Below are 14437 nucleotides of genomic sequence, written 5' to 3' on the forward strand. Positions count from 1 at the left end.
AAGCCCCATGTATCTAAAGGCAATTTAGTTTTGTCGGATATAGGAATTGAAAAATTTCTACACCTTGCTTCAAATGTTTCGTTAGAACGAGAGATAAATATAAAAGCAGCTTCACTTTAAATAACTGTTGAATAATAAAGAAGATTCTTTAAATATTATTTGATTAATGGTTTCGTTAGAGAAATGCAACTTACCCTAAGGAGTTCATCTACTGCACTTTGGGTCGATTGACGGTGGAAAACGTACAAGTGCCTCATCTAACCCACTTTACCTGGAGTATTTTTTACCTGATCATTAACTTCTGTCATTTTTAATACATGATTAATGAACAATGCTTTTGCAAATAATTACGTTGGAAATTATTAAATAAAAATTTCTGATAAAAATGTTTAATATAATTTAAAAACTAATGGGGTTATAGAATATATAGTAAATAACAAGCGGGAAAACATTTATTTTGAATATTATTTTCATGTCATAGATAAAATTCACTTTCAGTACTGTACCAAAAAACAGAAGTATTAAATATATTAACGTATTTGTACTTAACACGGAACGGAACGGAACGGCGAACGTGGGAGTCTTACGTCCCAAGACTCAAGGGATCCTAATTCTTCCGTTGGTTTTTTTTTTTTTTTACTTTTTAATACTATTTTTGATGATTTAAAAAGTTTTAGGTGTAATAATAATTTTATTATAGAAAGAGAGAGAAATAAAATCTGGGGGGTGTTAAGACAGATATATTGTTATGCGAGAAAATGTCTTGGAGGTAAAGTGGCATCGCATCGTAACCTTCCACATGAACATTTTCCAAACTTCCTTTTACTTCTTAAAGTTGATCCATTTAATTTTCACTGCAGTGATTTTAATTCTCATTTAATTAATTGAACTCAAAATAGAACAATAGTAATTATTGGAATGTGTTTTGTACAAGTATTATTAGTGTTTTCTTAGTTTTTGCTTTCACTTACCTAGAAATGAAATATATAGGAAGCGAAAGTATTGTTATCGTGAACAATTTAATGTCCTAGTTTTGAAGAGAAATATTCCTTTTAATGTTCAACAAGTCCAAATAACTGAGTCTCGTAAATGTCTGTCTATCTGTCTGTGTATATGTTGTCAGTCGTATGAAACTGAAATTCAATTTCATGGTTTATCCCTGGGAAGTTACAGCAATTTTTTGATATAAAGTACTTACAGGAAGTTTTACTTTATACTTATATTCGATTTTACACTTTTTTTTTTTTTTAGATTTTGTTGAAAATGGCTCTTAAGATTTTCACTAAACTCGGTGTATGAATCTGCACTGAACGAGCTTTATTATGAGCTAGTTGTTTTTCTCTTTGAAATAGCCTGAGTGGGTTAAGTAGCCAACTTTCAAAAAAGCTGTCTCTGAAGTACCTTTTATTATATTTATTGGATAGTTAACTATCCTCATTATTAGTAGTAATATAAAATAAATAAATTCTGGGCAGGAACAAAAGTAAATATTCGTTTTTCGCGCTTTAATCCCTTAAGGCACTTGAATAGGAATATCCAAAGCAGCAGAAAAATAAAACTTTGTTTTTTTCGCCTTCTGATTATACGTTTAAAGTGCCTTGAGTCCAAATGAACAAGCTTTGTAAATATGAGTGTATATGTGAAGAGCCATTTTTAACCACTCTTTGCTGTTTGTAAAATTAGGTATTTAGGGTAGGTTATGCCTGGGATCTTACAGCAGCTTAAGACTTACCGCAAGTGCATCTATATATTATCCATTCTACAAATGTTAACTATTTCCTCAAAAAGGTGATAAATTTTTATTACATTCATCATATCTTCAATGGAAGATAGGTCTTATGCTCATTGGGATAGTCTGAATGAGCTTACATAAAGAATTTATAAGTATTTTTAATTTCGTTTATTTGACCATCTCTCATTGTTTGCTTTCGTAAATAATGGATAAATATAAAATATGAAAGAACTTAGATAATCAACTAAAGGGAATGATAAATGTTATCATGTTTATGAAATAAGTTAGATTAAAAAAAAAAGTCAGCATCTTTGATTTTTTTCACTTTGTAGCTGTATACCGATTTTTTATTTTATTTTTTTCGAAAAATTATACAATTTATGTTTATTTTTATTTTCTTATTATTACGTCAGGAAAATCCATTCCGGGTTTATTTAAAAAAGATTTTTTATGCTGGACTATGATAGCTTGTTCAGTCAGCATTCAAATCCGTTGCATTCGAATCTCTTGTAAGGGTTGACTTTTATTTAATGGCGGGTTTACCTAGCAACTCTTTACATCATATGTGGGCAACCCCGAGCCCGCGGGCTACATCCGACCCGCTGTAAGATTCGATCCGTCCCGCAACTCACTTTGTAAAACCCAATTAAAAAAATATTACATTGCTTACTTATACTCACAGAATCAAGTTAGGAAGCAAGCCGAGTGGCGTAGATCATCAAAGAGTGAGGTGGCAAAGCAGTTGTTCTACACTAGACGATACTTGATCATTCCTTCATTTTTCCTATATAAGCGAGTGGACATGTTGAAGAACTCAAGTTGGAGCAATTTTCGAACAGATTTAGCGATATCAAAAACATGGAAGACTCAATTTATTTGCTACTCCAACAAACTGTAATGTACAAAATGCTCCAATACACTCGCTAATGGAGTTGATTGAGATTCATGAACTCGCTCCTAAAATCTAAATTCGAGTTGTGCGATTTCTACAAAAAAATACCTGGAAGAAGACCATTTTCCGCAGCTTAGAAAATTCGCAAGAAGATTAATTTGTGCGTTTGGCAGTACTTATAAATGAGAACAGTTCTTTTTAATGATAAAGGTTAATAAATCAAAATATCGACCAATGTTGACTAACGATAATTTGGAAAATTTTTTACGACTTTGTATCAGTGGAATTAATCCAGACATCGATGGATTAGTTTCTCAAATTCAAGCATTGATGTCGGTGTCGCTATTTAACGTTCGTAGTTTGTAATAATTCCAAACTATTTTTTCATTTAATTTTGTTATTTTAATAAATTGTATTATAATAACAATATGGTATTATTTCATGTCTGACATCTATCGTTAAAAATTATCAACACTAATTTTAAACGCTGCCCGCATACGTATTTAAACAATAAAGTTTGGCCCACAACATGTCACAGGTTGCCCATACTTGCTTTACACACTGGCTAGGGCTGACTCATATCCTTCATGTCCTAAATGGTTCATGTTCGAGTAGACGTTTAACTAGTCAACAAAACAAAACTCTGGAGTAAAGAAGGTACTTTGGCTTTGCGATGTAAACTTTCAAAAGAAATTTTTTTGTATATGAGTTTATGCCATACTATTTTAAACAGATTGGAATCCATTGCATTTGATTTCTTCGTTTTAAAGTGCTCTGGATGTGTCATGCATTTCAATTAAGCTGAAATCGTTGACCGACAGCTGTTAAAGTTCCTTTAAAAACAAGTTGAAGATTGAATAAAACAGAACGAATAACGAGATTGGTTTAACTGTTGAAAATAAAATACCTAGGCCAGTGTAGAGGAGTAATTTCGTTTCTGATTAGTGTTAGAAATTTAAAAAAATATTCATTAATACGGTTAAGATTGTTATAGATTATTTTGGGTTGTATACAAATGGGTATAAAAACAAGACGAAACCAATATAAATTTTAGTTTATTTAAAAATTATAATGGTTCTCTTTAGTACCATGTTCTGTTATAAACCTTGTTTATTACTTGAATAAAAAAAAAGATTCATTTTTATTTCAAAGAAATTACATACAAAAGAAAAAAATGTTAACAATGTATTAGAGCATTAATAAAATAAATCCAGCTAAATGAGTTAAAAACATAAATTATTAAAAATAATTCACTCAAACATTTAATATAAATGCTTAAAATTATATAACAATATTTACAATGCATACAAATCTCACTTCTATCCTGCTTCTGGATGATTTCTTCCACAACGATGAAGCTCATTAAAAATATTCAGTGCTCTGATATATATAACTAATTTTTTTTTTGCAGGAAATCGAATTATAAAATACAAATGAGCATTATTTTGAATTTAATTGAAAGGATGACAACATTACTATAATTGAAGAGAGGTATCCAAGTTTATACATTAGTCATAGGTTGGATGACAAAACAGGCTCACCTCGTTAAAAATTGTATTCACTATCTTTAGATATAACTGATAATATTCTAAACTTCAACTACTTCAAAGTCAATCACATTTTAATTGAGAAGTTTAACAATGCATTAAAACTACCTTTGTCATCTTCATATGAATTATGATATTACTAATAGCACCAAATTTAAATTAATAATTGTAACAATAATAATACGTTGATCGTTTTATTATTCAGAAGAACAGAACATTCAGCTACTTTAATAAAATATATAAATAGAATAATTCAACTTTTCCCTTTTGAATTTTAAATTTTACCATTTTTTTAGTAATAGAGATAAATGTACTTTGCTGATCCTAAGCTTTATGAACTGTGAAATGCTTCGACATTGTTTAGTTTTATCCAACTAAATCGTTTTATGAAAATCCGCCTTTAAAAGTGTTGTTGCACGCTTGAGGTTTGCAGTAGTGTGAACAAGAGCTTTGCAAGTTGAAAGTTGCTTCAGCCTAATTGTAAATACCTTCTATCTAATAAGTAATCATCGAGCACAATACAAAATCAAGGGCTCTGTATTGAAATAAAGGTAGTTAAACAAAATTAAGATTCTGGTGTTTTTATTTTTTTTTGGACTTAGGGTTAGGCTCTGGCTTCTTGTGGACTTCAGCGACCTGGACGTGTGTTGGGGACACTGGAGAGCCGGTCCCGTCTTCATCTTCTACTTTCAATCCAATGGTAGCTCCGATTTTGGCACTCGCTTGCCTGAATGTCACTGAAAGCTTTTCCTGTAAAAAAAATAAATAAATAAAAAATCACTAAGGATTAAAGATGAATAAAAATAAATTTTTTTCATTGACAATTTTACGAGCTAGGAAGAGTTAATATTATTTTACCAGAACCATTATAGCAACCATGAAATGTATTTGAGTTTATTTGAAAAAATAAATAGAAGGGAATAGTCAATACATTACAATAATTTATAATTGATTCAAGTACTTAGAAGTACACCTATTGATATTAAGATCAAGCAGTTGATTTTAGATTGATTCTATGATATATATTTATAAAATCTAATATCATATATTTAATCACATTAAATATTAAAATGGAATTGATTATGTTTGAACTAATATTTAAATATGAACATTGCGCTGTTTTTTATTTTCTTTCTATTTATTTCCTATCTTGAATTTAAAAGAGCGGTTAATATGATTGAAATGGTTTCAGGAGTTAGTACTTAATCGCAATTAGTAGATCAATAAAGCTACCAGACAATTTGAATCATGAAAAGTGCATCGAATACTCGGGCAATTATAGAAGTAATATCTATATTTTACTTCAAGTCATCCTTGTACATCAATCAATGCTAACAGGTGATTAATATTAAATGGCTGTCTGACATTGAAAGCATCAATTTATTCCGAGGATTTTGTAGACACGTGACAAGCCGAATATATTTTCTGTCTTTAAATTTTATATAAATATCTTCTCAATATTTTGAGCTCAAATTGTTTGAAAACCATTACGAGATCTCATTAAATAATTTGAGTCACCAAACCTCAACGTCGGTTGAATCGGTGGCCCAAGAGTAGGTACGTACCCGATATCCTTTATTTGGCACGGTATAGAGTATTGCTCAAATGTAAATGATATATATCAAAGATAATTTTAGTTAATCTTTAACTAATTGACAATAATTCATGATATTTTATAATGAGAAGTAGATAGTTGAGCGTAGATTAATAAGTGGAGAAGATGCGGGTCACAAAAAATTATTTGCTGACCGCACCCACGACCATCTTCCCCATTATTGATATTTTATATTTATTGTTTATGAGTCATTAGGAATAAATGTATAAAAATTATATTATTAATTATTTGTAAGTTTTACCTGCACTACGTTGATACACATGGATGTCAAAGCCAAACCAAAAACCAAATATACGATAGAAGCCATCATGTACATCTGGTTCTGTAACATTTCACAAATTATTTATTATAATATAAAACTTCTTGTAATGCGAAGGGGCTATTTTTTGAAAAACTAATTGTAAGTAAATATAGTCCCCTGATTGATACTGTTTTTTAAGCAATTAAAAATTGTTATTCTCTTTTGTAATAAAGAATACTAATTCACTTTAATTTATTTATTTTTATTTTTTTTCGCGATTGCGTTAAAGATTATTGACTACCATTAGCATAGTAATTATTAAATTTATTTTAGTTAAATTTCAATCTTAATATCTATTTTATAAAAATAAATTTCATAATTGTTTCTAAACTTTTTGCATGACTTTCTCACAATGAACGATATGCCATTTACATACCACGGTGTTCAAATCATATCGGATTTAAGTTTATTCGATACCAGCTGGTTTTATTGGAATTATTATAATTAATTACAGAGTTAGTAATTTGTGCTAGGAGCCGTTAGAATATTTATATAAAGGTTAGATAAAGATAAAATTTAAAAACTTTACTTACACATCATGCTTAATTTCAGTTGCTGAATATGAGTTATATAGTATATAAAATAATATTAAAATATAAAGAGGTATTATAATATATTATAGGTATAATAAAATATATATATTATATTATTATTAGTAGTATTATGTATTAACGGCCTCTTAAGCATCCTATTTTATATACATTTGAAGTACCCGAGTACCGAGGCATTATTGAACATTATTGTTATTTATTTAGTCAACTTGAACGGGAAAAGATACAAGAGTTGTATATTGTACAGTCATGCACTTCATTATAATTTAGTAAATTATAAATAATGCCTTGAAAGGCCTTAGCCGCCACCGGTGGTCATTTATAATGGTGCTGTTCTGGGTATTCTGAGATGCGGATCATATGTGTGAACTCTGTACCTCCCACACCGTTACACGAGCAGGTTGGCAATGGTCCAACGAACGGCTCACCAACGAGGCACTATGAGGCTATGTTGGAAACTCACCAGTTTTACGGGGAAATATTCTGGTGAGGATTGCAGAGAACCAACAAAAATTTTTAAATTATTCCAAAGGATATAACCGAAGAGCCGAACTGGCGGAATGACAAGAGGGAAGCGGCATGAACGTTCGTCTGTACCTTCTCCACGTTTAAGATTAGTATCTTCTTCTGAACGGGTCCTAAGTCTTAGCGGAGTGTCTCACGAAACGGTGCAGGACTCAGAAGGTGGAGTACTTCTCGACCTCATCCTGTGGTAGGACTTACTGAGGAAGATCTTCAAAAAATAGTCATCAGTTTATTTACTGGAAAATAAATCTGTATATAAATTGCAAAGTACTAAAAAAAGAAGATTATGAAATCAACTGGAAAATGATGGAAGCGGGGAATTCAATTTACCTTCGAAAAGTTTAAAATTTTTATTTTCTGTTACCTATATATGGAATATATAGTAAGGAAGATTATTGTAATCGTGCAAAATTTCGAAACCATGTTTTCGACGGAAATGCACGTTTTGAGATCCACTGAGTCCAAATAACCTAATAAGTTTCGCAAAATGGTCTGTGTTTGGAATTGAAATTAGAATACGTGGATATATGCTGAGATTTATACCCAAACTTTTTCAATAAAATCGACCTATTGGAAGTTGCACTTTATAGAAACGCTTTTTTTCGATTATCACTAAAACGGTTCAAACGATTTTGATTAATCGATATACAACCAAGTAATCTATAATATAAGACGTTATCCTCATAGAAATGGTCTAAATGCCAATTTTTAAAAAAAACATTTCCTCTAAAATACCTTAATTGTATTTATATAGATTAATCAACCAGCTCCGCTTGTTAGTCGTGATATAAAATGGCTAAATATAAAATAATTTTATAATTAACTAAAGCTGAATGAATTTATATTTTTAAATGAATTTCAGAATTTTATTCATATGTTTTGGAAATAAGACTTACCTCCCTCTTTAATCCCTTCAAGTATATATTTAAAAAAATCAACTGAATAAATTAAATAAAGAAATCACCTGTGGAACTAGGTCACCGAAGCCAATCGTAGACATGGATATGAAGATAAAGTAGAAGGATTCAAAGAAAGTCCAATCGGACTCCCAGATCCAAAATACACCGGCTCCCAAGAAGATGTAAAGCAAGAGGATGACGATAGCTACAGTTATCGGTAGGTTGAATTCGTCGTCTACAGCGAATGCAGAGGGCGCTGGTGTCGGAGGGGCAGAATGATGATGAGCGGTATCTGTCTGGGAGGGTCTACGCAGGTGAGCCAGGTCGTTTATGATCTGCACACCCTTCATCATCTCCTAAAAGAACATATATATAAAGTGGTAGTGAAGTAAACTTGGAGGAAGGGCCTGCTAGAATGTTAATTGTAAAGGAAGATGAAATGCCGAACGCGAGACAATTATTGAGGATTCCAGAAATGACAAAAAAGGGTTGTTAGAATTTTACAAGTTCTAGTTGAAGGAGTATAGAATAAGAAAGTTGAGATCTTGTTTATGAGTGGATTCAGAATTTCAATTTTAGGAGATTGTAGGCTTAGGAAGGGTAGTGGGAGCTGATGGTACAGGTAAGATCCGAGCAAATATTGTTTCTGGCTGGAGGGAAACAGTCAGATTAAACTCACCCGAGTTCAGTTCACGATTTCTTGCAATCTGTTCCCAAGTACAATTCATGGGCCTTTATACAGTATATAGTTGTAGTCAAAGTGGGGGAAAATACGAGCGGATATGCAGAGTTTATGTGGAAGAAACTGGTGTGAAGGATATAATGATTTAAGAGTACTTATTTAGGGAAGACGGTGTTTTTCATTTGAATCCCTTGGAGGAAGAATGTTACAAGTTAAAATTTTGAAAATAAGTGTGATTGAAAACTTTGAAAAGTTCTTTGTGAGGATTCCAGGTTAGTTGCAGCCAAAGTAGCGGATCTGTTCGACAGGGGTAAGGACAACATTATTAAAGTATATTGTAGGGTAGTCGGCAGGTTAACGATGAAGGGTAAAAGTATTTTGGCGAGATTTGTTGAGATTTATTTTAATCCTCCAATTACGTTATTATTCTTCGACGGTAGCGATAGGGGAGTGGAGAGTTTGGGATGCAATTAAAGGGATATTATTAACTGGGAGCACGCCTGTTTTATTGGCATACGTGGTGAGGATAGGGTTAGAATTTGTTGGAACACCAGCTGTATAGAAGGTATAGAAGAAGGGACCGAAGATATTACCTTGAGCAGCACCAACGGACTGAGAATAGAGGGATGAATAGGAACCATTGTAATTTACTTTGAATAATCTATCAGTAAGAAAGGAACATATAATGAGAAAGCAGTAGGTAGGAATTTACGCAGTTTGTAAAGCAGTTCTGGGTGTCAGACGCGATCAAAAGCTTGTTCTTCATCGGAAGAGACTCCCGCGCTCCGAAGAAGACGAACGTCCACCACTCTATAGCATTGTTGGATAGTTGAGTGGGATGTTCGGAATCCAAACTGGTGATCAGGTACTATATGAATAAAATCTAGGATGGGGTATAGGCGTTTCAAAATGGGTTTGGCCCATGATTGGTAATAGAGCGGCAGGGTGGCAGGAGGATGGGTATTCTGGCGGCATTTGGGGTGTGAGAATCATTTTAACTATAGATAATTTCCCTTGGTCTGGAAAATACGTAGAACGGAGTAGAGCAATATATATGTAGGTGAGGAATAGGATGATTTTTTTTCTCGATCAGTTCAGTGCTAGATACGGAACGTTCAGCTCCACGCATCTGTAACGTATGTTCTAGAACAAAGGCATTTTTTCTTGAAGCTCTGTTCTTATTAGTGCCTTTGTTATAGCTAATGTTATTAAATTAATTTAATAACATTTTAATTAAGAAACTTCAATTGTGTTTGGTGTTCGTGTCTCTCAAAATAAATCACTCTTAACTAATATTATCTTCAGATTTTTATTAAGTGATAGTACGTATTATTCCTAAACCCCTAAATATGGTGGGATCTCATATAGGAGCCTTTCTACGGAACGCATTTCATCAGATGATGAAAAGATGCATGTTGACAATGGCTCTGAGGACCCACGCTTGTCGAAACGTCAACGACCTCCGAGTAATGATGACAACAGTGACAATGGGTGGACATTAGCTACAAAAAAGCTAGCATTCAGGCCAAGAGAAATGTCAGTCTTCCCCACTCACTTTTCTCAGACATATAGAGGTGTTAGCTCGTCGAAGGACTTCGATAACCTCATGTTCTTGCCCTCATTAGTCAGAGCAACAACCTCCACAAGATCTAAATGAGGACGCATGACTACAGCTTGAAATCGGCCATCAATACGATGACCCGACAGATAGCGAACCTCATGTGTGCCAAGTCCTCACTCTGGCACCAACAGCTGAGAAGAACGTATGACGACCACTGTCAATTTTGAAAGCTGGTTCGAACTCACTTGACGAAGAGGGGGACGGTACATCTGATGGCAATCTCATAACACCCGGGGAACAGGCTGATCCCCTGGCCTCAAGCTACGCTGCTAAAAATGCTGAGCAGACGATCAATACTCTCTCACCACAATCTGACAGTCCTCCGAGTCCCAATGACGTGGCTATCTTCTCCACCTGTAGCCAGCTGGAATCGGCTCTGTGCCCCACCAAAGGGAAAAAAGCGTCAGGCCATGATGGGATTCCATACGTCTTAATGAAAATTAGGCTTCAAGAGGCTGGATCACCATCATCTCATGGACTATTACAGAGCAGAGGACGTCATTCCTACGGAACAGACTGGCTTTCAGCGGGGTGTCTCCTGTGATCACCATCTTGCGAAACTCCAAGGGTTTACCATCGAGCAGATGAAGAGTAATCGAGCGGCGGCCTTCATTTCCTTGGACTATAGACAGGCTTTCGAGAGAGTATCACACCCTCTCCTCCTCAGCCGACTGGAGGAGTACACGTTACCCGCCTCCCTCTGCCGACTGATCAGAAGTTACCTCAGTGGCAGATCGTTTGTTGTGCGTGTTGGTGAAGAACTATGGCCTTCAGCTCTCACTACCTAAGGAGTACCGCAAGGCTCAGTGCTGGAACTCTTGCTCTTCGACCTCTTCACTGCACTGATTGTGTCACTAGATCATGAGGAAGCAATGGGTCCAGCCTTTGCGGATGACATGGAGTCTATGTCTCTAGTCGCCTTTGACCAGGAAGCTTCTGCCACCATCGTTGCTGCACTAAAGAAAGGTGGAATAAGGGTTAACCCGGCCAAAACTGACGTTATAGCCATGTCTTTTTAGAAAGGCAAAAAGAGCTGCTTGCCTTAGAGATTTGTAGTTGGCGGACAGGGCCGGAAAATCTTCAACTCCATTCTCTATCTTGGTGTGACTCTAGACCGTCATCTTACTTTCTCTAATCATGTCAAGGAGAGACTCAAGCTAACCCACCTTACAGACTGCACCACATCACGCCTGTGACACAACTCTCACTGCGCCTGAAGCTTCAAATTTATAAATCCATAATCCGACCAACCTTGCTCTGTGGTGCCTCAGTTATGAGACAGCTCAACAAAACCACACTGAACAGACTGTAGGGTCTCCAGGAATCTGTCCTCCGAAAAATCGTCCGAGGAACCACGCTCCAGAGTGCCAAGAGCAGTGATATCCTAGAAGAGCTTCAACTTCAACCCCACTGTGCCGGAGTATGTAGGACCAAGACATATTAAATTCATTGATGGGTTGAAGGCCTGCTGCAACCATTTATTCCGAGAGGTCATCCCTCTGCGAAGACCTGGGAGGTGGCAGAGCAAGGTCCCTTTGGTCGATGTCCTCGTCGACTTCTTCACCATCTAACCAGTGGAATGGCCCTCTCCGCTCCAATAACTGGCGTAAGCCACGGACCACCACTACCTTCATCAGACCCTTCACCCAACCTTAAATTTCCAAAAGGCAATTTAAGGAATCCTCAGTTTCTCAGTTATACATACAACCATACCCCTTTATATGTACGTATAATTTATCTATTTACATTTTTCAGGAGTGTAAGAAGGAAAAAAAAGATGGCTTTTCGAGGAAGAGGTTTTAGGATGTGTGATGTTATTAGGTCGTATCCAGGAGCTTTGCCAGCAGGTAATCTTTGAATGATACTGGATATTTCTGTAGGATGAAATGCTATAGGTGGGAAAGTCATTTGGAGCGGAATATTTAGTTCTGCTTCAATACATTCTAGGTGAATTGGGTTAAGGATATCATGATGGGAAATAAACGTTTTAGAGAGATGTTCTCTGAATGTTTGCTAACCAACCATTGTACAAGATTGATGCAATGAATCCTCAGTTAATAAAACATGAAATACTACCTGCATGGGAGCAGCCTTGCGGACTTTCCTACAGCTGCCGGTGTAATAAACCCTCCTCACGAAGGCCCATACAAACTTGATTCCTCTTGTGAGCATCTTACCGAAGTCGGCCAGAAGGATAAGGAAGAGAGGTATTCCGATGATAGCGTAGACTATGGTGACGGCTCGGCCGGTCGTAGTCACTGGAGCGATGTGTCCGTACCCTATAGGACAGGTACACAATTAAATTCTATATTAAAATCTATATTATCATAAAATTAAAAAACAAATGTAGGTAACATCATGATTCAATAATTTATATAAATCGTAATTTTTCCTCTTTATTATTGAATAATCAGATAATGACAAACAGAATTTGGGTAAAAGGCGCGACTTGAAAGGTGCTTTCAGGGCCCTGTTTCATAATAAAGTACAAACTAATACTATTAGTCTTGTCGATTTATCTTAATTCAATTACACAGACTTGTACAATAGTAACTTGTACTTTAGTATTTTTTAATTCCTGCTATATCACTAATAGTCATCTCTATCATGAAAACAATAAATATTAGTATTATTACCACACTAGTTTCTACACTTGTACTACGAACTAATACTACTAGCTTTCATTATGAAACAGGGCCCTGCTGTCAATATGGTTAAATTAAGTAATATAAATACGTAATGAAACAATATTTTAAAAAAATCCTTTAACTACTATTTCATTAAATCACAATTACATATGTCCACCCTCGTTTCTGAAAATATTTAGTTTTTACTACCAACTGATTAAAAATATATACCAGGTCTGTTTTAACAACCACTTCTGAATGTTCGGAGCATGCGCAGTATAGGCTTTGGAAGGGAAAAACTGGTACCCTCCGTTCAGTTCCGGACAGTCAGAAGTTGTCTTGGAACAGACCTATTATGCCGCATTAAATAACAAAATAAACTTTACAATATGGCAGAAATAAGAATACTTTCAATAGATGTTTCTTTTAAGATATATACAAAAGATTAAGGGAACTGATAAAAATGAAACTCTTAAATTTATAGCACTTGAGTTAATTGGAGATTTGAAGTTACTTTTCGTACCGGCCCAACCAATATCATTCTCTTTTATTATCAGTAGTCATTCGATAAAGCAATTAATGTGATGTTAGGAGTTAAATCTCTGTGCGATTAGATCTCAAGGTAACCTGTCTCATTATACAATGTTATTATTCAAAAGATCATTAATATTAAATATCTTAGTGGCATTGAGAGTCTCTATTGCTTGCATAAATATTATCAACGTCACTCTGAAATTAGTTTCATTGACAACAAAAGATCAAAAACCTTTACTCTCTAGGGTGTAAACGTTCATCTTCATAGAATAAAAGTTTTCATTCATAAAACTGTATTAGTTCGTTGTTAATTTCAAAGTAATTATTTTTTACACAAACTAGTACGCATATTATTTCACAATGAATATATCTTATACAAGATATATACTTGTCAATCGAGTTTTAAGCTCTGGTGGTGAAGTTTTTAGTAATCCAAACTTTAGGTGAAAGTAGAGATGCCACTTTAAATAAGAAGTAGTAAGTATTAATATAGGGTAGAATGAAATACTCGTAAATACATTACATATACAGATACATCGGTACCTAAAGATAGTTTCTATAAGACACACCAGGATACCCTAATTGCACCATTTGCTAATGATTCAGCCATTCTATCAATGGTTATTTACTGCTATATTAACTAGTAAGTTTGATGTTAATTATAGTAAAATGGCGTGATACAAACTTGTGAAGAATCTACTAAACATTGGTAGAGCTCTAACAACATTTCTTGAGTAGTAGGTCTCGTGGCCTTCTTCTTATAGGCGCCTAAGAGGTAACTAGTCCTGGACAAATCGGTAACTTATGGAACATTGAGGGCCTTATGAATGATTTTATTTGTGATACTGTAAGAAACATTTAAATTATTTGGGCCACACGATTTCCAGGGAAGGAGTTAAACCCGACGCAGA

General features: G+C 34.5%; 1 protein-coding gene and 1 long non-coding RNA gene across 3 annotated transcripts in view; one reads left to right on the forward strand and one right to left on the reverse strand.

The window, feature by feature from the left end:
- Positions 1–3686: 3686 nt before the first annotated feature.
- Positions 3687–14437, reverse strand: part of LOC106677474 (TWiK family of potassium channels protein 18) — a 168850-nt gene continuing 158099 nt past the window's right edge. Inside the window, exons 5-8 of one of the 2 annotated variants that reach the window (XM_067050072.1) lie at positions 12442–12644; positions 8128–8418; positions 6028–6108; positions 3687–4921 (exon numbers count right to left, since the gene is read on the reverse strand). In XM_067050072.1, coding sequence (XP_066906173.1) covers positions 4754–4921; positions 6028–6108; positions 8128–8418; positions 12442–12644 — 743 coding nt within the window. In that variant the 3' untranslated portion in view covers positions 3687–4753. The remainder of the gene's footprint in view (positions 4922–6027; positions 6109–8127; positions 8419–12441; positions 12645–14437) is intronic. The other variant, XM_014415439.2, reaches the window with a different exon arrangement.
- The window catches only part of LOC136796411 (uncharacterized), a 171198-nt gene continuing 170325 nt past the window's right edge, over positions 13565–14437 (forward strand). Inside the window, exon 1 of the long non-coding RNA XR_010844126.1 lies at positions 13565–13614. This is a non-coding gene — a long non-coding RNA (uncharacterized lncRNA). The remainder of the gene's footprint in view (positions 13615–14437) is intronic.

Source organism: Halyomorpha halys, unplaced genomic scaffold (assembly GCF_000696795.3).
Source record: "Halyomorpha halys isolate HHAL.00 unplaced genomic scaffold, Hhal_1.1 Scaffold100.1, whole genome shotgun sequence".
NCBI classification, from domain to species: domain Eukaryota; kingdom Metazoa; phylum Arthropoda; class Insecta; order Hemiptera; family Pentatomidae; genus Halyomorpha; species Halyomorpha halys.